The 25,436-nt window shown below is 45.4% G+C and overlaps 1 protein-coding gene across 13 annotated transcripts in view; it reads left to right on the plus strand.

Annotated features, from left to right (window-relative positions):
- The window catches only part of st3gal3a (ST3 beta-galactoside alpha-2,3-sialyltransferase 3a), a 739,645-nt gene that overhangs the window by 300,465 nt on the left and 413,744 nt on the right, over positions 1 to 25,436 (plus strand). For 10 of the 13 annotated variants that reach the window (XM_070886703.1, XM_070886710.1, XM_070886704.1 and 7 more), the window contains 2 exons: positions 12,257 to 12,299; positions 24,535 to 24,642. In XM_070886703.1, the coding sequence (XP_070742804.1) occupies positions 12,257 to 12,299; positions 24,535 to 24,642 (151 nt within the window). The remainder of the gene's footprint in view (positions 1 to 12,256; positions 12,300 to 24,534; positions 24,643 to 25,436) is intronic. The other 3 variants (XM_070886709.1, XM_070886705.1, XM_070886707.1) reach the window with 1 other exon arrangement.

The raw sequence follows: 25,436 nt of genomic DNA on the forward strand, positions 1-25,436 counted from the left end.
AGAGGGGATCTCAGAGAAACTGTTGTGTTCCTAACACAGATGAGACTGCACACAGGGAGGTTAAAGTAACAGTGACCTCAGTCTTTATTAAGACACTCCAGAATGAGTAACAAGCCTTAGGGGCCGGCTTATATACAGTGCTCCCAAGGATGCTGGGATCCCTTGGGACTTGAGGGGATGCGCTCCCTGGTGGTAGAACATGGGAGTGCATGCTTTACAGATACACAACATCACTCCCCCCGCCCCCAAAGTAAAAGTGAAAACTATTTACAAGGTGAGGCGGTCGGGAGCCTTTCTTTCCTTGGTGGACCACCGCGGTACAAATGTCTGTTCTGGTGTGTTGGCTGTGCCCTCGCTGGGCTGGCGTGTTGTTGGCCCTGCAGGGCTGCTGGGTGAGCCTGGCCTTGCTGGGCTGTTGGGCATCATGGGTTTGCTTTCCTTGTCCGGCGTGGTGTCATTGATTCTTTGGGTATGTGTTGTGGGCTAGAAAAAGGTGGTGTCTGCTGTGGGTTGTTCAGGTCAGTCTGTGAACCGCAGCCTCATTTGGTCCAGGTGCTTTCTGCAAATTTGTCCATTGTCTAGTTTGACTACAAACAACCTACTCCCTTCTTTAGCTATCACCGTGCCTGCAATCCACTTGGGACCAAGTCGATAATTTAGCACATACACAGGGTCATTCAGATCAATTTTCCGTGACACAGTGGCGCGACCATAGTTTACATTTTGTTGCTGCCGCCTGCTCTCTACCTGATCATGCAGGTTGGGGTGAACCAGCAAGAGTCTGGTTTGAAGTGTCTTTTTCATGAGTAGCTCAGCCGGGGGCACCCCTGTGAGCGAGTGGGGTCTCGTGCGGTAGCTGAGCAGTACTCGGGACAGGCGGATTTGGAGTGAGCCTTCTGTGACTCGTTTGGGGCTCTGTTTGATTGTTTGGACTGCCCGCTCTGCCTGCCCATTGGAGGCTGGTTTAAACGGGGCCAAGGTGACATGTTTGATCCCATTGCAGGTCATGAATTCTTTAAATTCGGCACTGGTGAAACATGGCCTGTTGTCACTGACCAGTATGTCAGGCAGGCTGTGGGTGGCAAACATGGCCCTCAGGCTTTCAATGGTGTCGGTGGCGGTGCTTCCCGACATTATTTCACATTCAATCCATTTTGAAAAAGCATCCACCACCACCAGGAACATTTTACCGAGAAACGGGCCAGCATTGTCGACATGGATCCTCGACCATGGTCTGGAGGGCCAGGACCACAAACTTAGTGGTGCCTCTCTGGGCTCGTTGCTCAACTGAGCACACACGCTGCATTGCCGTACACAGGGCTCTAAGTCAGAGTCGATACGTGGCCACCACACGTGGGATCTGGCTATCGCTTTCATCATTGCTATACCCGGGTGTGTGCTGTGGAGATCCGAGATGAACGTCTCCCTGCCCTTTTTGGGTAGCACTACGTGGTTACCCCACAACAGGCAGTCTGCCTGAATGGACAGCTCGTCCTTTTGCCGCTGGAATGGCTTGATTAGCTCTTGCATTTCAACGGGGATGCTGGCCCAGCTCCCATGCAGTACACAGTTTTTTTTACAAGGGACAGCAGAGGATCTTGGCTGGTCCAAGTCCTAATCTGGCGGGCCATGACAGGTGATTTATCATTTTCAAATGCTTCCATGACCATCAACAAGTCTGCGGGCTGCGCCACCATCAACAAGTTTGCAGGCTGCGCCATTTCCACCCCCCGTGGTGGGCAATGGTAGCCGACTGAGAGCATCCGCTCAGTTCTCGGTGCCTGGCCTGTGGCGGATGGTATAGTTATACGCTGATAGCGCGAGTGCCCATCTTTGTACGCGGGCTGAGGCATGAGTATTTATCCCTTTGTTTTCAGCGAACAGCGATATGAGGGGTTTGTGATCGGTTTCCAGCTCAAATTTGAGGCCAAACAGGTACTGATGCATTTTCTTTACACCGAACGCACACGCAAATGCCTCTTTCTCAATCATGCTGTCGGCCCTCTCAGCTTCAGACAAGCTCCTGGAAGCACAGGCGACAGGTTGCAACTTCCCCGCAATGTTAGCTTGTTGTAATACACACCCGACGCATCACATGCTAGCACAAGTCTTTTACACTGGTTATACAATACAAGCAGCTTGTTGGAGCATAAAATGTTTCTGATTTCTCAAAAGCAATTACTTGCTTTTTTCCCTATACCCAGTTCTCACCTTTACGCAATAACACATGTAGGGGCTCTAAGAGGATGCTTAATCCCGGTAGGAAGTTACCAAAATAATTCAGGAGTCCCAGGAACAACCGCAGCTCCGTGACGTTCTGTGACCTGGGCGCGTTCCTGATAGCCTCTGTCTTGGCGTCTGTGGGCCGAATGCCGTCTGCCGTCTGCCGCGATCTTTCTCCCCAAAAACTCCACTTCTGTTGCCATGAAGATGCAGTTCGACCTCTTCAGCCGCAGCCCTACACGATCCAGTCGCTGGAGGACCTCCTCCAGATTTTGTAGGTGCTCGACGGTGTACTGACCCGTGACCAATATGTCATCCTGAAAAACCACCGTGCGTGGTACCGACTTGAGTAGGCTCTCGCCCATGTTTCTCTGGAAGATCGCTGCAGCCGACCGAATTCCAAACAGGCATCTGTTGTAGATGAACAGTCCCTTGTGCGTATTGATGCAGGTGAGGCCCTTCGAAGTCTCCTCCAGCTCCTGCGTCATGTCGGCTGAAGTCACGTCGAGCTTGGTGAACGTCTTGCCTCCTGCCAGCGTCGCAAATAGGTCGTCTGCCTTAGGTAGCGGGTATTGGTCCTGTAGCGAGAAACGATTAATAGTTACTTTATAATCGCCGCAAATCCTGACCGTTCCATCACTTTTGAATACTGGAACAATCGGGCTGGCCCACTCGCTGAATTCCACTGGAGAGATGATGCCCTCGCGTTGCAGCCTGTCCAGCTCGATTTCCTCTCTCTCCCTCATCATGTGAGGTGCCGCTCGCGCCTTGTGGTGAATGGGTCGTGCCTCTGCGACCAAGTGGATCTGCACGCTCGCCCCTGAAAAGTTTCCAATGCCTGGCTCAAAAAGGGAAGGAAATTTGTTGAGAACCTAGGTACATGAGGCCTCATTGACATGTGATTTTGCCCAGCCAGCTCCTTCCAAGCAGTGTGAGGCCATCGCCCGGACAATCCAGAGTGGCAGTTCGTGCACCGTGCCTTCGTAGGTGAACTTGACCATGGCGCTGGCCAGGACAGTGATGAGCTGTTTGGTATATGTTCTCAGTTTTGTGTGGATGGGGCTCAGGGCTGGTCTGAGTGCCTTGTTGCACCACAGTCTCTCAAACATCTTTTTACTCATGATGGATTGGCTAGCGCCAGTGTCCAGTTCCATGGCTACAGGTAAATCATTCAATTTTACGTTTAGGATTATAGGTGGACATTTCATCGAAAAAGTGTGTGCCCCGTGTACTTCAGCATCTGCCTCCTCTCTCTGAGGCTCGAAATTGCTTTGATCCACCATGGACCGATCTTCCTCTGCCACGTGGTGGTTAGCAGGTTTTGCAGAGCTTGCAACTCGTCTGTAAGCTCATTGGAGGTGCCCTATTGTTCCACAGCTCTTGCAAACATACCGTTTGAAGTGGCATGAATAGGCTGAATGGAAGCCTCCACAACGCCAACAAGGTGTGAATTGCCTTGCATTCATCCTTTGTTGTGGCCTCTGAGTCATCTGGGTCACCCGAGGCCTGCTGGCAGTTGCAGACTCGTGGTTTCTGCCCTGTACATTTCTGCTCACAAACACAGTTCGAGTTCGTTTATGAACATTGCTAGCACTTGTGTGCTGAGAGATTTGTTTGGTGTTATCACGAGAGGCCGCGAGAGGCAGCGGGAGTTTGTGGTCGCTGAGGCGTGAGTCCAGGGATCGGAGAGGCCTATAAAAGGCCGCGTGAGGCAGCGGGAGTTCGTGGTCGCTGAGGCGTGAGTTCAGGGATCGGAGAGGCCTATAAAAGGCCGAGAGAGGCAGCGGGTGTTCGTGGTCGCTGAGGCGTGAGTCCAGGGATCGGGGAGGCCTTTTAAGGCGGAGCTTGTGCAGCTACAGGGAGAAGGCAAAAAAGAAGTCGAAAGAAATAGAAAGGTGACGTCACAGCCAAGGGGGGTAAGTGATTGGCTGGTGATTGGTGAGTAGTTTTTCTTTTTTCTCTTCTGTAACAGTGAGTAAACTTTAGCATTGTTGTTGCCAATTTAAGTGTATCTAAGGGTTAAGTCATGGCAGGAGAGCTCGGTCACGTGATATGCTCCTCCTGTACCATGTGGGAACTCGGGGACACTTGTCCCTGACGACTACGTGTGCGGGAAGTGTATCTGCCTCCAGCTCCTGACGGACCGTGTTGCAGAATTGGAGCTGAGGGTGGATTCACTCTGGAGCATCCACGATGCTGAGAATGACGTGAGTAGCACGTGTAGCGAGTTGGTCTCACCGCAGGTGAAGGGTCCACAGCCAGTTAGGGAATGGAAGACCAGCAGGAAGAGCAGTGCAAGGAAGGTAGTGCAGGGGTCCCCTGCGGTCACCCCCCTACAAAAGAGATACACCGTTTTGAGTACTGTTGAGGGGGATGACTCATCAGGGGAGGGCAGCAGCAGCCAAGTTTATGGCACCGTGGCTGGATCTGCTGAACAGGAGGGCAGGAAAAAGAGTGGGAGAGCGATAGTGATAGGGGATTCGATTGTAAGGGGAATAGATAGGCATTTCTGCGGCCGCAACCGAGACTCCAGGATGGTATGTTGCCTCCCTAGTGCAAGGGTCAAGGATGTCTCGGAGTGGGTGCAGGACATTCTGAAAAGGGAGGGTGAACAGCCAGTTGTCGTGGTGCACATTGGTACCAACGATATAGGTAAAAAAAGGGATGAGGTCCTACGAGACGAATTTAAGGAGCTAGGAGCTAAATTAAAACGTAGGACCTCAAAAGTAGTAAGCTCGGGATTGCTACCAGTGCCACATGTTCGTCAGAGTAGGAATCGCAGGATAGCGCAGATGAATACGTGGCTTGAGCAGTGGTGCAATAGGGAGGGATTCAAATTCCTGGGGCATTGGAACCGGTTCTGGGGGAGGTGGGACCAGTACAAACCGGACGGTCTGCACCTGAGCAGGACCGGAACCAATGTCCGAGGGGGAGTGTTTGCTACTGCTGTTGCGGAGGAGTTAAACTAATATGGCAGGGGGATGGGAACCAATGCAGGGAGACAAAGGGAAACAAAAAGGAGACAAAAGCAAAAGACAGAAAGGAGATGAGTAAAAGTGGAGGGCAGAGAAACCCAAGGCAAAAAACAAAAAGGGCCACTGAATATAAAGGGGCTGCAGGAGGTGTCAAAACTAAAAATCATGGTTTAAAAACTGGGATTAAAACACTCTACCTGAACGCACGCAGCATTCGAAATAAAGTAAATGAGTTGACGGCACAAATCATTACAAATGGGTATGATTTAGTGGCCATTACAGAAACATGGTTGCAGGGTGGCCAAGACTGGGAATTAAACATACAGGGGTATCTAACGATTCAGAAAGATAGACAAGAAGGGAAAGGAGGTGGGGTATCTCTGTTAATAAAGGATGATATCAGGGCAGTTGTGAGAGACGATATTGGCTCTAATGAACAAAGTGTTGAATCATTGTGGGTCGAGATTAGAGTTAGTAAGGGAAAAAAGTCACTGGTGGGTGTAGTTTATAGGCCCCCAAATAATAACTTCACGGTGGGACGGGCAGTAATCAAGGGAATAGTGGAGGCATGTGAAAAAGGAACGACAGTAGTCATGGGGGATTTTAACCTACATATTGATTGGTGAACTCAAATCGCACGGGGTAGCCTGGAGGAGGAATTCATAGAATGCATACGGGATTATTTCTTAGAACAGTATTTTACAGAACCTACAAGGGAGCAAGCTATCTTAGATCTGGTCCTGTGTAATGAGACAGGGAAAATAAACGATCTCCAAGTAAAAGATCCTCTCGGAATGAGTGATCACAGTATGGTTGAAATTGTAATGCAGATTGAGGGTGAGGAAGTTGTGTCAGAAACGAGCGTACTATGCTTAAACAAAGGGGACTACAGTGGGATGAGGGCAGAGTTGGCTGAAGTAGACTGGAAACACAGACTAAACGGTGGCACAATTGAGGAACAGTGGAGGACTTTTAAGGAGCTCTTTCATAGTGCGCAACAAAAATATATTCCAGTGAAAAAGAAGGGCGGTAAGAGAAGGGATAACCAGCCGTGGATAACCAAGGAAATAAAGGAGAGTATCAAATTAAAGACCAATGTGTATAAGGTGGCCAACGTTAGTGGGAAACTAGAAGATTGGGAAAATTTTAAGCAACAGCAAAGAATGACTAAAAAAGCAATAAAGAAAGGAAAGATAGATTACGAGGGTAAACTTGCGCAAAACATAAAAACAGATAGTAAAAGCTTTTACCGATATATAAAATGCAAAAGAGTGACTAAAGTAAATGTTGGTCCCTTAGAAGATGAGAAGGGGAATTTAATAATGGGAAATGTGGAAATGGCTGAGACCTTAAACAATTATTTTGCTTTGGTCTTCACAGTGGAAGACACAATAACCATGCCAAAAATTGCTGGTCACAGGAATGTGGGAAGGGAGGACCTTGAGACAATCACTATCACTAGGCGGGTATTGCAGGACAGGCTAATGGGACTCAAGGTAGACAAGTCCCCTGGTCCTGATGAAATGCATCCTAGGGTATTAAAAGAGATGGCGGAAGTTATAGCAGATGCATTCGTTATAATCTACCAAAATTCTCTGGACTCTGGGGAGGTACCAGCGGATTGGAAAGCAGCTAATGTAACGCCTCTCTTTAAATAAAGGGGGCAGACAAAAGGCAGGTAACTATAGGCCGGTTAGTTTAACATCTGTAGTGGGGAAAATGAAGCTATCATTAAGGAAGAAATAGCGGGACATCTAGATAGGAATAGTGCAATCAACAGATGCAGTATGGATTCATGAAGGGGAAATCATGTTTAACTAATTTACTGGAATTCTTTGAGGATATAACGAGCATGGTGGATAGAGGTGTACCGATGGATGTGGTGTATTTAGATTTCCAAAAGGCATTCGATAAGGTGCCACACAAAAGGTTACTGCAGAAGATAGAGGTATGCGGAGTCAGAGGAAATGTATTAGCATGGATCGAGAATTGGCTGGCTAACAGAAAGCAGAGAGTCGGGATAAATGAGTCCTTTTAAGGTTGGAAATCGGTGGTTAGTGGTGTGTCACAGGGATCGGTGCTGGGACCACAACTGTTTACAATATACATAGATGACCTGGAAGAGGGGACAGTGTAGTGTAACAAAATTTGCAGATGACACAAAGATTAGTGGGAAAACGGGTTGTGTAGAGGACACAGAGAGGCTGCAAAGAGATTTAGATAGGTTAAGTGAATGGGCTAAGGTTTGGCAGATGGAATACAATGTCGGAAAGTGTGAGGTCATCCACCTTGGGGAAAAAAAACAGTAAAAGAGAATATTATTTGAATGGGGAGAAATTACAACATGCTGAGGTGCAGAGGGACCTAAGGGTCCTTGTGCATGAAACCCAAAATGTTAGTTTGCAGGTGCAGCAGGTAATCAGGAAGGCGAATGGAATGTTGGCCTTCATTGCGAGAGGGATGGAGTACAAAAGCAGGGAGGTCCTGCTGCAACTGTATAGGGTATTGGTGAGGCCGCACCTGGAGTACTGCGTGCAGGTTTGGTCACCTTACTTAAGGAAGGATATACTAGCTTTGGAGGGTGTACAGAGACAATTCACTAGGCTGATTCCGGAGATAATGGGGTTACCTTATGATGATAGATTGAGTAGACTGGGTCTTTACTCGTTGAAGTTCAGAAGGATGAGGGGTGATCTTATAGAAACATTTAAAATAATGAAAGGGATAGACAAGATAGAGGCAAAGAGGTTGTTTCCACTGGTCGGGGAGACTAGAACTAGGGGGCAGAGCCTCAAAATACGGCGGAGCCAATTTAAAACCGAGTTGAGAAGGAATTTCTTCTCCCAGAGGGTTGTGAATCTGTGGAATTCTCTGCCCAAGGAAGCAGTTGAGGCTAGCTCATTGAATGTATTCAAGTCACAGATAGATAAATTTTTAACCAATAAGGGAATTAAGGGTTACGGGGAGCGGGCGGGTAAGTGGAGCTGCGTCCACGGCCAGATCAGCCATGATCTTGTTGAATGGCGGAGCAGACTCGAGGGGCTAGATGGCCTACTCCTGTTCCTAATTCTTATGTTCTTATGGTGGACATAAACGCCTGTGCTATCGCAATGGCCTTGCTGAGGGTCGGTGTCTCTACAGTCAAAAGTTTTCGTAGGATGGTCTCGTGGCCATCAAACTCACGTTGTCCTGCAAGTTGCTTTAGCTCGTTGATGTAGCTCGCCACTTCCTGACCTTCAGATCGCTGGTACGTATAGAACCGATACCTAGCCATCAGCACGCTCTCCCTCGGGTTAAGATGCTCCCAAACCAGTGTACACAGCTGCTCATACGATTTATCTGTGGGTTTCACCGGAGCCAGAAGATTCTTCATGAGGCTGTAGGTCGGTGCCCCGCAGACTGTGAGTAGGACCGCTCTCCTTTTTGCAGAGCTTCCTTCTCTGTCCAGCTCGTTGGCTACAAAGTACTGGTCTAACCGTTCGACAGAGTCTTCCCAGTCCTCACCCTCCGAGAACTTCTCCAGGATGCCCACAGTTTGCTGCATCTTTGCGTTGGATTCGCGTACTCGTCACCAGTTATTGTGTTCCTAACACAGATGAGACTGCACACAGGGAGGTTCAAGTAAAAGTGACCTCAGTCTTTATTAAGACACTCCAGAGTGAGTAACATGCCTTCGGAGCAGGCTTATCTACAGTGCTCCCAAGGGATGCTGGGATCCCTTGGGACATCAGGGGATGCGCTCCCTGGTGGCGGAACATGGGAGTGCATGCTTTACAGATACACAACAGAAACATATAAGATTCTGACGGGACGAGACAGGTTAGATGCGGATCGAATGTTCCCGATGTTGGGGAAGTCCAGAACCAGGGGACACAGTCTTAGGATAAGAAGTAAGCCATTTAGGACTGAGATGAGGAGAAACATTTTCACTCAGAGAGTTGTTAACCTGTGGAATTCCCTGCTGCAGAGTTGTTGATGCCAGTTCATTGGATATATTCAAGAGGGAGTTCGATATGGCCCTTACGGCTAAGGGGATCAAAGGGTATGGAGAGAAAGCAGGAAAAAGGGTACTGAGGGACTGATCAGCCATGATCTTATTGAATGATGGTGCAGGCTCGAAGGGCCGAATGGCCTACTCCTGCACCTATTTTCTATGTTTCTATAAGGAGGATTCAGTTCTGTAAGTCTGTACTGGACCCAGGTTTTGTTGATGAAGACAGTATGCTGATAAAGATCACAAGTCTGGTGCAAGGTGACTCTGCACAGTAACTCTTCTTAATGGCAGCATCAAAATCAAAAACTCAAAGGAGAGCTGTGGTTTGAACCTGTGACTTACTGTTCTGTACACAGCACAGCGAAGCACCACTGTTACTGATTTTCTGGTTTGGACGGCTGGGAATTTGTTTTTTGTACATCATAACATTCACTTGAATTTTATTTGTATATCTCCACTATCATATTGTTTTTTTAATTATAAATATTCCAGAGCATCTGTGCTACTGATTTGTTAAGCCTACATACTATGAGCTCAATTTTCCCCAAAGCTTTATTTTGGCGTACTTGTAGAGTTTCACCCTTTTTTTTTGGCCCAAGTACGGCAAAAAAAATGTTCTAAGTTTCTCCATTGGATTTCTTCATTTTGGCCTGGCCTAACCTGTCCTTTAGTTTTGGGGGTGGAGCTTTGATCGGCGCCAAAAGATCGGGCTGCCATGGTAACCAGGGGACACAATGCAAGCTGAGGCTGCAAAGTGAAACATACAACTAGCTCCCAACACATTAAAACACAGTGCATCAACTTAAAAACACATTAAAATATATTGCGGCAACTTACCTCCCAATTATTAAAGTTGGTCCTGCACCCTGCCCGTGGCCCAGGCCGAAGAGCTTCCCGGTGCGCTCCCCCACCCCTAGCCCTGGCCGAGACGTCTCGCGGTGTGCACCCCGCCCCTAGCCCTGGCCGAAGTTCTTGCCTGTGCGTTCTCCTGCCCTTAGCCCAGGCCAAAGGGCTTGCCGGTCCGCTCCACCGCCCCTAGCCCAGGCCAAGTGCCCTTCCGGTCTGGTCTGCTCCCCTGCCCCTCGCCCAGGCCGCCTGATCTCCTGGTCCGCCCCCCCCGCCCCTATCCCAGGCCGAATGGCTTCCTCCCGGTCCTCGCACCTAACTACACCCGAAAGGCTTCCACCCAACCTCTCTCCCTCCCCCCCAACCTCTCTCCCTCCTCCCAACCCTCTCCCTCCCCCTCTCTCTTACCTTTTCTGCTGCTGCTGTCCGGGCATCTGCTGCACTTCCCTGCGCCGATTTCTTTACTTATGCCGATTTCTTTAAACCCTCCGCAGAGGCCACAAAGGCTGGCCTAAGCAGAACTGGAGTAACTCTCAGCTGGCCAAACTTCTCTAAATGGCCAGAATTGGCGCGGATGGCAGGTTACGTCCCCTTTGGCTGAAAAAAAACTTAGCTAAAAAAATCATAAGTAACAGTTACGCTGATGCAAATTGATTGGGGAAACTGTGGTTTTTTAACTTAGGCTAAAAAAAGCAGCCTGCTCCAAAAAAGCGGCACAAAACACTGGGGAAAATTGAGCCCTATATTGTCATATTGATTTTGTATTTATACCAAGCCCAAATTTATAATAGAATTGGGAAATGCCAGCAGTTTATTTGCGAATATATTTGTCTGTGTAATCCTCTCACCACATACTGCTATGGCTCATAGAATTGCACATGGCCAGTTCCTTAATGCCACCTTTCTGAAGCTCATTATGTGCAGGGCTATGAACTAGTGGAATAACAAAGCAGGATCTGTGATATTCTCTGGAATTCTTAGAAAATACGTAAAAAGCAACATGTTCCTAATTTGCATGTTGGACACATAGTGGTGGTGTATACAAAGAATGTTCAGGACGATCATGATGATATGGGGTAAGGATGGGGAACGGAAAGAGCGAGTTCTGATGGGTAAATGAGATGGGTTTGTTTAAATTTAATTTGATGACTACATTACCACTAGCAAAGTTGTCACAAACTTTATGTGCGCAATCTCAATATTGACTTGGTATTAGGCTCTAGAAACTGCCTGAGATTACATGCACAATGGTACATAACAACTTGACTAAAAATGTATCCAATCTAAGGTGGATTGGGACACAATAGAAACTAATTGTTTTTGAGCCCTGAAGGGTGGCTGGAAAATAATTGTTTGAAGGTTACAGGAATGTTTGGAAATCTTGAGAAGAACTGAAAATAGAATTCAGAACGAATTAATACAGGTGCAGTGTCCAAAATCTGGAGTTCCGGAATCCGGACTCCGGACTGACCGGTGGTAGAGTCGTCCAGAATCCATAAAATGTTCTGGAATCTGGACCCGCCAAACCTGCTGGCCTCGGGGCCCCGTCGCTGTCAGGCCATGCCTCGCCGCCACCCTTACCTCACCGCTGCTGCCCTCGCCCCACTCGCCGCCGCTGCCCTTACCTCAGGGCCTCCTCACTGGCCCATCCCAATACCTCCTCTGAGACAGGGCCCGCCGGCTCGAACACTTTCTTGGCAGTGGGCTCCGTCCGAACAGCTCCACTTCGGCGGGGCCCGCCTGAACAGCTCCACTTTGGCGGTGCCCCACCCGAACAGCTCCTCCGTGGCAGGGCCCGCACGAATAGCTCCTCTGTGGCGGGGCCCGTCCAAACAGCTCCTCCGTGGCAGGGCCCGTCCGAACAGCTCCTCCATGGCGGGGCTCGTCCGAACAGCTCCTCCATGGCGGAGCCCGCCACCTTGACAGGGCTGGTGGCCCGTACAGCTCCTCGACTGGGACCCCCCCTTTCTGACATTCCAAAATCTGGAACTACCCGAACTTGGGCTCAGGTGTTTCCGGATTCGTGACGTCAGAAAGACGATCCAAAGTCCAGAAAAATGCAGAATCCGGAACCGCTTCGGTCCCAAGGCTTCCGGATTCGGGTCAATGCACCTGTACTGATACCAAGTTGTTAAAAATATCCAACTTTATGATTGATGTTTAGAGAAATGTAATGTTTGTTCATTGAATTATGTGCTTTTCTATTTTTTTTTTCCAGAGTATGATAGACTAGGATTTCTTCTGAAGTTGGATTCTAGAATGTAAGTACAAATTATTTTTTTAAACCTTTTATTCAAATAAGTTGATCAAGTATATTTTAGGTATTTTGAGTCCCTGCGCATTGTAGAATATCTTCCCCATTGACAGTAGGCGTCAGAGAAATTGCAGGCAAGGATTCTGAATTGTATTTTCTATTTCCTCATTTATTAGCTATTGATGAGTGCTGCCTGGAATTAGCCAATCTGATGCACATTTTAACGCCTTTTTTTGCGTAAATGTGATTTTTTTTTTGGTCATTAAAAAAATGTAACGACATTTTGTTAATTTGGCCAGTGCTTTAACGCCGTCATTAAAAAAAATAACAACCACCTTTTTTCAAAACCGTTTCTGTGACATCACTAGGAGTCAAAAATAATGATATCACCGTTTTTGTGAATTTGCCCAATAATGCCATTTTTAAAGACAGTGATAAATACCACACAAAAAAAGCTTGTCTTACCTGGTCGAGTGCGATCGAAATTGTTGATAATGGTGCCATCTTGGAAAACAGAACTATAGTTCAGTGAATTAAAGCTTTTGGAGGGAGAGCTGCGTTTTACAGATTGAGCTTTTTGTGAGTTTATAATTCGCTTTTAAGGACATTTTAAGAATGGGGGCCTATTCTATCTGCCATATTTTCTGACTGCTTATGCTATCCAGCAGAGAGCTATAATGAGACACTGTATAAGTCTGGCTTCGTTGAAAAAATAATTTGACATTTATTAAACATTTGTACACGTACTCAAAAGCAACTTTCTTAACTTTAATAAAACATTTTTGTATTATATTAAGCTGTTAAATTAACGTCACTTAAAGCAAACCACCAACCACAACAGCAAAACAACAACCACAGCAGCAAATAAACTTCAGCTGCAGCTACCTCTCCTGCCCCCCCCCCGCCCCTTCTTGACCTTGACATTATTAGTCTTGTCCATTACCGCAGGCTTACCTCGACCTGGTGACTCCAAGTTATCTTTTAGTAGTTTGCAGGTAAGGCGCTGCGCTTGTTGGGAGACAGACAAAGGAGATGGCAATGGAAGCTGTAGAAAACCTGGGGCTGCAGAAGGCCTGGCTTTGGACACTCCGGCCTGTTCAACTTGCACACAGTCTGGTAAGGTTGGTCTGGGGATTGGAGTGGGATCAGTCAAAACCGTCAATTGCCACTGGGCATTCACAGCTTCGGTGTTTTCATGCGTTGCAGCTACTATCTGCGACATGCCCTCCCTAATCTCTGCAGATAGTACTGCTACGCTTCCCGACATGCCCTCACTAATGTCATCAGATAGTGCTGCGATGCTTCCCGAAATCCCATCCATGGCCTCGAGGAGCGATTTGGTGTACTGGACGCTCTCCCCAGTCATTCCCATCAAATCTACCACTTCTTCAGGCTGCATTTCGTCAGAGCGATCTTGATGTCTCGGCCTCCGCACAGACGACAGATGGACTGCTGCTGCCCTGGGTGTGCTTTCCTGCAACTCACTGGGACCCGGGACCTCGCATGTTGGATAACCGTGAAATGTTCCCTCCTGCATAGCGCTGGCTGCAGATGTAGCCCTTTGTGCCTGTGTGGCGTCCTCCAAAGTCAACAACACCATCTCTCCCTCCTCCTCCCACCCCCCCAACCCCCACCATATTCATTTGTTCATCCACCTCCTCCTCTTGTGGAAGTTGGTCAGGATGGCTGAGGTCGGTTGTGGCGAGCTGGCAGGGTCTTCAGTATTGGATGTTTCTGAATCATCTGCAAAATATAAAAGAACAGATGACTGGTTAGCAGTAGGGGAGGGGGCAGGCTGATAAGTAGTCTCACATAGCGCAGGCTCATTTGAAGGACCACGACGGATGACAGTTCATCGCATAAACCGAAGCCTCGCCCACACAGTCCTTATCATTGAGCCAACCCAGACTGTGGATTTTGCAGGACCTACTACTGTCACTCCTGAACGTCGGCTCAGCATCCGCACAGGTGATCGATCTCTGCGATGCACCAATCAGACCTACAATACGACTTTCGAGGTGTGTGAGTTGGATCAGTATTGCCATCAGTTTTCCGCTGCTGTTGCCGGTTCTGGGACAACTTTCTCTGCAGAGATGACAATGCAAATTTTTAAGAGAGGGGCCTTCTGCTGTCATGGCACACACAGATCGTCATCAAAGCACTTGTACCATACTGTGTGCATTTAATTAAGTGATCTGTATAATGTCCCTTTACTTGCACATTGTTCATCACGAAACAATCAAAGTGCAGTGCAGAAAAAAAGCAGTCTTTATAATGTGTGACAATCAGAAGCCTAGTGATACCAAGATGGGTCACATTTACAATTTAAGTAATTGGAGTGCATAAATAAAAATATTACTTACTCTGGCTGTCCCGCAATGGTCATGCCACCTCTTTCTGCACTGGTGATAGGTCCTCCTGACGGAATCCACAGAGGTAACTTGCTCGGCAGTGCTTTTTCATGCTTCTGCCATTGTAGCCTGGTGCAGTTTCACTTTACCCTTCTTTCCAATCTGACCCCATCCTCTCTCTACAGCGCCTACCAAGGCCTCATTTGCATCCTGGGTAAACTTCCTAGCCCTCTTCCTTCCCAAATCACCTGCATTTTTGTTCTTGCAACACTTATGTGGAAGTATGGAGAACTTTCCTAGAACTTTAAATTCCCTTTAAAATTGGCTGATTCAAACTTGGAAGTGTACTGCGTATGCACGGGCACACCCATCACGTGAGAAACAGGCAAATTTTTTCTTTCTGCGCCTGTGCAGAATGGCCGTTTTTTTATCGCGATATATTTCATTTTTGTCGTTAAAAACGGCACTTTTTTAATGCTTTGCCAAAAGTTACAAAACGTTTGATGAAATTTAAGCGTTTATTTTTTGGTGTTATTTTGGCAGCAAAAAACGCAATTAATCGTGAATAACGTAAAAAAACGGTGATATTGTTATTTGGGCAAGTTCTAGCCCTTAGAGTTTAGATCAGTGGATGTTGAATTTTCTGTGGCAGATTTCAGGTTGCACATGTTGAGGTAGGTACCAAAATTAATAAATACATTTTCATTGTTAGGTGCGGAAGGTGATTCATAAATGGCAGATGCATTACCGTGCCTTAATTGAATGCATGGAATTTAGCGGACTATTTAAAACATGAGAAGCAAGTAGGGCTGTCAAGTGATTTTTGATCTGGTTTTTAATCGCATTGATATAATGACTCTTGCAAGTTTGTTTTAAACACATTTTTAAAATATCAGAGCAGAACACCTTTACGCATTACTACAAACTTATTAAAGGAAGAAACAACTAGAAAAAGGATCGCAGTTTAATAATGAAAACTAAAAACCAAGACCCAGTAAATTGTTGCAAGCGCTTCGGACTGACACAAGGGCATCTAAACCTTGCTGCTTGCTATTACATTACAAATTAACAAGTTGTTCTTTAAAAAAAAAACATTTAATTTTAAACCTTAATCTTTACAATCACAGTATGAACAAAGTATTAAAGTTCTGCAAACAATATCTTGCACGGGTCTACATTCCAATTTTTTGCAACGAACAATTTTGCTGCACACACTTCCAAAGTCTAGGCCCTAAGCTCTGGAATTCCCTCCCTAAAGCACTTCACCTCTCTCTTCCTTTTAAGGGGCTCAATTTTCCCCAAGTCCATTTTCTGGCATATTGCCAGAGATGCGCCGCTTATTTAGGTCAAGAAATGCGCGAGAAAAACTTGTCCAAAGTTTCCCCAATGTTTGTGCTGTAATCTGGAGCCGCGCAGCGTGGCCAGTCGCCTCGCGAGGCGGAGCCTACGGTCTGCGCTGGAAAAGGGAGCCGGGCCTTCTGTGCATGTGCTGGGAAAAAAACTGACGTTCTTGATGTTGCTGAAATGGCCGCGCATGCGCAGTAGAACTCCAAATTGGCAATCAAGTGAGGTGCCTTCCTGCTCCGCTGTGGTGAATACCTTCTTGGTCCGCTTTGGCACCCGAGTGCGTAGCTTCCCGGTCTGTGGCCCCCGAGTGAGTGCCGGTCAGTTTGCTCCCTCCCCCGCCGAGCCTCTCCGATCCTCAGTGAGTGCCGGTCCAGGTCTGCTCCGCCTCCCGCCCCTAGTCCAGGCCGAATGACCTCCGATTTACTTACCTGCGTCGATTTCTTTAACTCTCCAAGGGTTTTCTCAAGAGGCCACATACGCTGGCCTAAGTAGAAATGGAGTAACTATCTGCTGGCCAAAGTTCCCTAAATGGCCAGAATTGGCGTAGGTGGCTGGTTACGCCCCCTTTTGAAGAAAAAAAACGTCACTAAATGAATTACACTGGTGCAAATTGATTGAGGAAACTGTGGATTTTTAAGTTAGGACAGAAAAAGCAGCCTGCTCCAAAAAAAAGGCGCAAATATTGGGGAAAATTGAGCCCAAGATACTTCCTAAAACTCTTTGACCAAACTTTTGGTCACCTGTCCTAAAGTGTCTTTGGATCGGTGTCAAATTTTGCCTGATTATGCTCCTGTGAAATGCCTTGGGACAGTTTACTACGTTAAAGGCGCAATATAAATGCAAATTTCTGTTGTATTGTCTTTTTGCTCATTATCACGGAGTAGATTTGGTCACCATAGTGGCAAGATGATTTGCTCAGAGCAGAAAAAAGAGCACTTATTTATTCAACAGCGCCATCAGCAGAAGAGTTCCGCAGGCTAAAGCTCTGAGCTATTGGTAGACAAAAACGTATTCCTACCAAGGTACATCTGGGATAACCTCCACGATTGGTGCACGTTAAAATAAAATTCCAAAAATTTAACACGTTAATCGCAGAAGTATATAACGATAAGCTGATAGCCCTAAAAGCAACATGACTTTGCCAATACAATTAGTTTTTTAAATCTTTGAACATTATTTCCCTGAGTGTTCCATTCTTCAATGGAGATTTGAAAAGTTTGTTCTGAAGTAATTTAGGCTAGTAAGATACTTCAAATATTGCATGCAACTAAGCAAGCTTATCTAATTTTGCAAAGGCATTTAGAGGAGCTTACTTACATGCTGAGCTTCCCTTCAAGAATTCTTGTTGAATATTGAGCTGAGCTTTAAACCCCACATCCTAGTCATCACCAAGACCACCTATTTCCACCTGCACAATTTATACCCCTACCTCAGCCAATTTTTTATGAGGGGGATGGAGAAGGAACAATTCTGTGCTCATAGAGTGAATGATATTAGTGCTGGGAAATGGAGGATGTAACAATTTCAGGTACTCTCTTTGGTGTTCACTCCTGTACATCTTCCAGCAGTGGCTAGTAATCAGAAATTGGAAGCTTGGCTGGTTTTCTTTTTCTTCTCCTAGCTCTTGGTTGTTGAAACTAGCGTGACCATTCTGCTCTAGCTGAGAACAACTAACTCAGCACAGAACATGGAGATTGAGCTTGGAACCTCTCTGGTCTCCTTAACCTGTTCCAGCTACAGTGTGCATTTGCCCAGTGAACTATTGAGGGAGCCCTGACAAAACCACTTCTGATATCCCCCCTCCCCCCTGTTCGGCAATTATAAATGCATAATCAATGCAGCAATTTCTGTTCCACTAATTTAGGGCTGATCCAGGAATAACAAACTCAGAACAGATGTTTGTGTGAAGTACATGATTAATATATTTTTCTTTTATTACCTTGGTTCTACTTAATTTTGAGTCAATTTTCTTTCTTATTAATCTGGAAATGTTCCTCCCAGAGCACAATCACAGCTGTTAAAATGTCAAATTTGGACCACCTGATGTGCTCCAGCTGCCTGTTCCAGATTTTGTTGTCCTCTGAACTTCTGTTCTTTTGCTTCAGAAGACTTACATTCATTCAAATAATGCCGATCAGCTTGTGAGCAAATGCACAAAAAACTACAGATATATGACTTTTATTAAAATGTCAAGCTCCCAATTACATTCAGTGATCAGTAGTGAAGAAGTCTTCATAGTATTTTTTGATTTTGTTATATTATGGGAGGTTATCAACACACCCTGAGTCTGTCTCCTTAACAAAATCATTTGAAATGAAGGGCTTGATATCACACAGATATTTGCTGTTTGTGTGTGTACAGAAGAACATAAGAAATAGGTGCAGGAATGGGCTATTCAATAAGATCATGTCTGATCATTGACCTCAACTTCTCTTTCCCACTCGATCTCCATATCCCTTGATTCCCCTAGTCTCCAAAAATCAATCTATTTCAGCCTTGAATATATTCAGAGACTCAGCATCCACAGCCATCTGGGGCAAAGAATTCCAAAGATTCACAACCCTCTGAGTGAAGAAATTCCACCTCATCTCTATCTTAAATGGCCTACCCCTTATCCTGACATTGTGCCCCTAGTTCTAGACACTCCAGCCAGGAGAAGCAACCTCTCAGCATCTCCCCTGTCACTCCCCTTCAGAATCTTGTATGTTTTGTTGAGATCATCTCTCATTCTTCTAAACTCAATCTCTCATCAGAAGACAGCCCTCTCATCCCAGGAATCAATCTAGTGAATCTCCATTGCATTGCCTCCAAGGCAAGTACATCCTTCCTTAGATAAGGAGACCAAGGGATCGAAAGCGGGGCGGATAATTTGAATTAGATTGCGAATTACCGCCGGGATCCATGGGGTGGGGAATAGAGGAAAATTGCCCGCTTTTGGTTGGAAAAATGAATGCGGCAGAGGGGTGGAAGTGAGTCAGGAGCGAGGCGGAAGGCAGGCGGTAGGTATCATTGGTGCCATGCTGACATGTAGCAACGTCCTTCCCCTTCACTTAAAGGGAAAGGACGTTGTGAGGCCAACGTCGAGCCCACTGGGCTACCAGGGAGGGTTTTGGCTGGGCCAGCGGCCCGGTATCCAAGAGGGGGTGCTGGGCTGCCTGTTGGTGGCCCAGCCGAACCAGGAGTTGGCTGACAATTAAAATAAAATGGCCACAGAGGTACGCCTTCCCCTTTAAGGGCGGGTACGCCGACCAGCCACTGGCAGCTTACCGCTACACGAAGCTGTCGGGGGGCACTGACCGGCATCCGCCGCGCTCCCGCGGGGCAATTTCTCTCATGGGGCGTAAAAGGGGTCGTCATCTGCCCCAGGTTGAAATGGCTGTGCCGCCTCATTGCTGCCTCAGGTAACTGCTCTTTTTTTTTTAAAAAGGCGCAATTTTGGCCCCCAAAACTGCTCAGTACTCCTGGTGTGGTCTCACCAAGGCCCTGTACAATTGTAACAAGACATCCTTACTCGTATACTTCAATCCCCTTGCAATAAAGGACAACATGCCATTTGCCTTCCTTATTGTTTGCTATACCTGTATGCTAACTTTCTGTGTTTCTTGCACAAGGACATCCAAATCTCTCTGAACACCAACATTTAAAAGTTTCTCTCCATTTAAAAAAAATTCTGTTTTTCTACTCTTCCTCCCAAAGTGAATAACCTCACATTTCCCTACATTATACTCCATCTGCCACCTTACTGCTGGCTCATTTAGCGTCTGCAAAGGGATATAGATAGACTATGTGTTCTCCTCACAGCTTACACCTAGCTTTGTATCGCCAGCAAACTTGGATACATTACACACCGTTCCTTCATCTAGGTCATTATTATAAATTGTAAATAGCTGAGGTCCCAGCACTGATCCTTGTGGCACCCCACTAGTTACAGCCTGCCAACCTGAAAAAGACCCTTTAATACTCTCTTGCTTTCTGTCCGTTAACCAATCCTCTATCCATTAATAATGAGAAACATGGAAATGGCAGGGACTCTGAACAAGTATTTTGTATCAGTTTTTACGATAAAGGATACGAATAATATTCCAACAGTGGATAGTCAAGGGGCTTTGGGGGGGAGGAACTTAACACAATCACAATCACTAAGGTGCTCAGCAAGATAATGGGACTAAACGTAGATAAATCCCCTGGACCTGATGACTTGCATCCTAAGGTCTTAAGAGAAGTAGTGGCAGGGAATGTGGATGCATTGGTTATAATTTACCAAAATTCCCTGGATTCTGGGGAGGTCCCAGCAGATTGGAAAACTGCAAATATAACACCCCTATTCAAAAAAAGGAGACAAACAAAAAGCTGGAAACGATAGACCAGTTAGCCCTACATCTGTGGTTGGGAAAATGTTGGAGTCCATTATTAAAGAAGCAGTAACAGAACATTTGGAAAAGCAAAATTTGGTCAGGCAAAGTCAGCATGGATTTATGAAGGTGAAATCATGTTTTACAAATTTGCTGGAATTCTTTGAGGATGTAATGAACAGGGTGGATAAAGGGGAACCAGTGGATGTGGTGTATTTGGACATCCAGAAGGCATTTGACAAGGTGCCACACAAAAGATAAAAGTTCACGGGGCTGGGGGTAATATATTAGCATGGATAGAAGATTGACTGTGACGAATAGAAAACAGAGAGTCGGGATAAATGGTTCATTCTCTGGTTGGCAATCGGTAACGAGTGGGGTGCCGTAGGGATCAGTGCTGGGACCCCAACTATTTACAATCTATATTAACGAATTGGAAGAGGGGACTGAGTATAACGTAGCCAAGTTTGCTGACGATACAAAGATGGGAGGAAGAGTAATGTGTGAGGAGGACGTAAAGAGGCTGCAGGAGGACATAGACAGGCTAAATGAGTGGGCAAGAATTTGGCAGATGGAGTATAATGTTGGAAAATGTGAGGTCATGAACTTTGGCAGAAAAAATCAAAGAGCAAGTTATTATTTAAATGGAGAAAGATTGCAAAGTGCTACAGTACAGTGGGACCTGGGGTGCTTGTGCATGAAACACAAAAGGATAGTATGTAGGTACAGCAAGTGATCAGGAAGGCCAATGGAATCTTGACCTTTATTGCAAAGGTGATGGAGTATAAAAGCAGGGAAGTCTTGTTACTGCTATACAGGGTATTGGTGAGGCCACACCTGGAATACTGCGTGCAGTTTTGGTTTCCATATTTACGAAAGGATATACTTGCTGTGGAGGCAGTTAAGAGAAAGTTCACTAGGTTGATCCCGGGATGAGTGGGTTGACTTATGAGAAAAGGTTGAGTAGATTGGGCCTCTACTCATTGGAATTCAGAAGAATGAGAGGTGATCTTATAGAAACATATAAGATTATGAGGGGGCTGGACAAGATGGATGCAGAGAGGATGGTTCCACTGGGGGGGGAGACTAGAACTAGAGGGCATGATCTTAGAATAAGGGGCCGCCCATTTAAAACTGAGATGAGGAGAAATTTCTTCTCCGAGGGTTGTGAATCTGAAATTCGCTGCCTCAGAGAGCTGCGGAAGCTGGGACATTAAATAAATTAAAAACAGAACTAGACAGTTTCTTAAATGAAAAGGGGATAAGGGATTATGGGGAGCGGGCAAGGAAGTGGAACTGAGTCCATGATCAGATCAGCCATGATCTTATTGAATGGCGGAGCAGGCTTGAGGGGCCTTATGGCCTACTCCTGCTCCTATTTCTTATGTTCTTATGTTCTAATACGTTACCTCCAATCTCATGAGCCAGTATCTTGTGTAATAACCTTTTATGTGGCACCTTATCGAATGCCTTTTGGAAATCATCCACTGGTTCCCCTTTATCTACCCTGCAAGTTACATCCTCAAAAAACTCTTAATAAATTTGCCAAACACGATTTTCCTTTCATAAAACCATGTTGACTCTGCCTAATCATGTGATGATTTTCTAAGTGCCCTGATGCCACTTCCTTAACAATGGATTCCAGCATGTTCCTGACGACTGATGTCAGTAGTTCCCGTTTTTCACTCTCCCTCCTTTCTTGAATAGCGGTGTTACATTTGCTACCTTCCAATCCCCTGGGACCGTTCTAGAATCTAGGGGATCAGAACAATGCATCCACTATCTCTGCAGCCATCTCTTTTAGAACCCGAGGATGTAGGCCGTCAGTTCATGGGAATTTGTCGGCTTTTAGTCCCATTAGTTACTCTAGTACTTTTTCTCTACTTATATGAATTATATTAAGTTCCTCACCCTCATTAGACCCTTGGTTCTCCACCATTTTAGGTATGCTTTTTGCGTCTTCCACTGTGAAGACCCAAAATGATGAGTAATTTCTTACGTGCATACATAAGGCATGAGTAATTTCTTGTATACATACATAAGGCATTTTGCCAGAACAGATACCTGATTCCAGTACTTGATGTACTCCTTAGTCATGGCAATCCTGTGATTACTGCAGCCACTCCACAAACCTTATTGAGAAAATTGGTCCATTTGAGCTTCCTCACAGGATTTAGCAAAGGTTACAGGTCATGAAATCCTAAATTTATTTGGCAGATAAGGGTAGGATTTTCATGTACTGTAGGTCAGCTCTAATTGGTTAAGAACTGATGCAAATCTTGTCAGTAGTAAATTGGGAATAGCAGTTAAATTTTGTGAATCAGTATATTTGTATAATTAGTTGCAGCTTTGGGTGCAGGGACTACACTAGTGATCAGAGCAGAAAATTGTTTGTAGGTGAAACTTAAATGGATGTGGGCAATTAAAAAGAAGTGGCAGAATATGGGACACTGATCCTTGCAGCCGTTGGAAAGAATAAATGCATTGGTAGCCTTTTGCAAGGCTGAAGGAGGAGAGAGCTATGATGTGATAAATTACAGTGCATTGAAAGGAAATCCAGTGTGCAGGCACCAGTCTATAGACAAATGATGGAGCAGCCCAAGACCCTACGTTACGGTTGCTTAACTAGATGTCATGTTGCATTAACTGGTTACGTGGATGGTGACCCTGTTTGTCACTCCTTGGCACCATTCCTATAAGTCAGCATTGCACAAGACTACAGTACATGAAAATCCTACCCTTATCTGCCAAATAAATTTAGGATTTCATGACCTGTAACCTTTGCTAAATCCTGTGAGGAAGCTCAAATGGGCCAATTTTCTCAAAGGTTTGTTGAGTAGAGACCATTACTGTCATTAGCTGTGCCAGCCTTACGGTGCATGTTAGCAGCAGGTGTTCTTATAGCATCTGTTGCAGCTACTCACCTGGCTCTCTGCTCACCTGGCTCTCTGCTCACCTGGTTCCTGAAAAGACAGTTCCACATGGTTCTTGCTGGATAGTTGTGACAATGCCTGCAATTATGTTTGGTGGCACTTTGGTCACATTTAAATTGCCACATCTAATCAGGTTTTGCTGGCTGATGAGCACTGTACAGGCCTTCTTTCATGCAGTACCAGTGAAAGCATGAAAAAAAAGTGTGATTGGGGTGTGTATTATGAATTCGGGTCTGCCAAATTCTGGTTGAGTTCTGCAAAGAATAAAAAAGAAAGAAATTGCACTTATATAGCGCCTTTACAACCTCAGGATGTCCCAATGCCAATAAGATATTTTTGAAGTGTCTGTTGTAAAGTAGGGAAACACAGCAACCAATTTGTGCACAGCAAGGTCCCACAAACAGCAATGAGATTAAGACCTGATCATCTATTTTTTGGTGATGTGGTTGAGGAATAACTATTAGCCAGGACACCTGGAGAACTCCCCCAGCTCCCCTTCGAATAGTGCCATGGAATCTTTTGTGTCTATCTGAGAGAGCAGACAGGTTCCCTGGGAATTATGTTTCCTTTGACCCTGGTCTCTTGTACATTCTCCCCCTCACCCTTTACTCACCATTGACAGCTGTGCCTTCAGCTTATAGTCCCCACACTCTTGAATTCCCTCCCTAACCCCCTTTGACTCTTCACATCTCTCTGCTCCTTTTGCGACACTACTTGTTGAACAAGTTTTTGGTCACCTCTTCTAAATTTGCTCCTTTGTCTCAGCTTCCATTTTCTTGATTATGCCTCTATAAATCACTTTCGATCATTTTTCTGCATTAAAAATGCTTTCTAAATGCTAGTACTGGTAATTGTTTTCCATAACAAATGGTACAATGAACATACCCAATGAAAGATAGGTAGACCACATGATTTGTTGTGCAAGTGATTTGTTATCTGCCAGATATGCTGAGAAACTAGTATTTTCAGTACCTCCAGGATTTGTTTATGTACAATCGCAATACTCGGTTAGCAAATCACATGACATGTGGCAAGTGTACAAAAATATTGAGCCAATTCCACTTTTTAAAGTATTGTAATGAATAGATGTGCAGTTTTCTATAGAGGGGGTAGTATAACAAATGGTTGGTTAGTTATTGACATGTTCCAAACTAATGATGCACTATTAAGAGTGCTCAGAGTCAATATTTGTATTAGGAGTGCTTATCTATCATTCCTGTTAGAAAGTTCTGAAAATATAATTTGTGGGTAACTCTTAGGGAACTGGAGAACTCAGTGGTGGACAACAGAGGAGATGCCTGTGCCTATGCTGATATCCAGAAAGACAGACTTTTTGCTCCCTCCCATCCCCCATTGAGCTACATTCGGTAAGTGCAGAAAATCGAGGGATTTATTGTGGGATCCCACACTGTGCCAGATCACTGTCTATAAGCATAGGGAACAAGTATAATACTGCTCATCAGTAGAGGAGACAGATTCCCACACAGTACAAAGGGTTAATATTCAGGATATTTATTGGGAATGAACACACTTTGATGTATAACCCAAATGTTTTTTATACTAATTGGTTCAGTATCTTTGCAAGGAACACATCAGTTCATGAATAGCTTTGGAATGCCCTGTGAATTGAACCATTGAGTAAGTCTACTGTTTAGAACAAAGATGCAATCAGAATGTTAGGTTAAGGAAACAAGCAATGAGTTCTCTGTCTTATCCAGTTTGTGATCTAGAGGACTAGGATGAAGATAGAATTGGGCTTGACTGTGTTGCATTCTGTAGTTGAATAGCCTGTTTCCTCTTTGCAAGTATGAGCACAAAATATGTAATTCAGAGCAATTTTAGTCCAAATTGGTGCTGAATTTTAAAAAGTACCACCAGGTGCATTAATACCTCAAAGGTTTACGCTGATACCTTCAAAAGAGTTTGAAGTAGTGCAGGTTGGGTTATATTCCATTGTGATATAAACGTCTTTTTTATGGCTTTTTATATCTAAAATTCTGATTTTCTTTCCTATCCTAAAGTCACTGGGATTAATTTCCTTGGAGTTGACCCTGATCGACCACTCTAACTTCGGTGGAAGATCACGTAAATCCTGTTTACATGTCTAAACTGGGTTTCAAACAAAATTAAGTCAGTTGATCAGGAGACCCTCCGAGGAAAT

This window comes from Pristiophorus japonicus, chromosome 8, assembly GCF_044704955.1.
Source record: "Pristiophorus japonicus isolate sPriJap1 chromosome 8, sPriJap1.hap1, whole genome shotgun sequence".
Taxonomy (NCBI): domain Eukaryota; kingdom Metazoa; phylum Chordata; class Chondrichthyes; family Pristiophoridae; genus Pristiophorus; species Pristiophorus japonicus.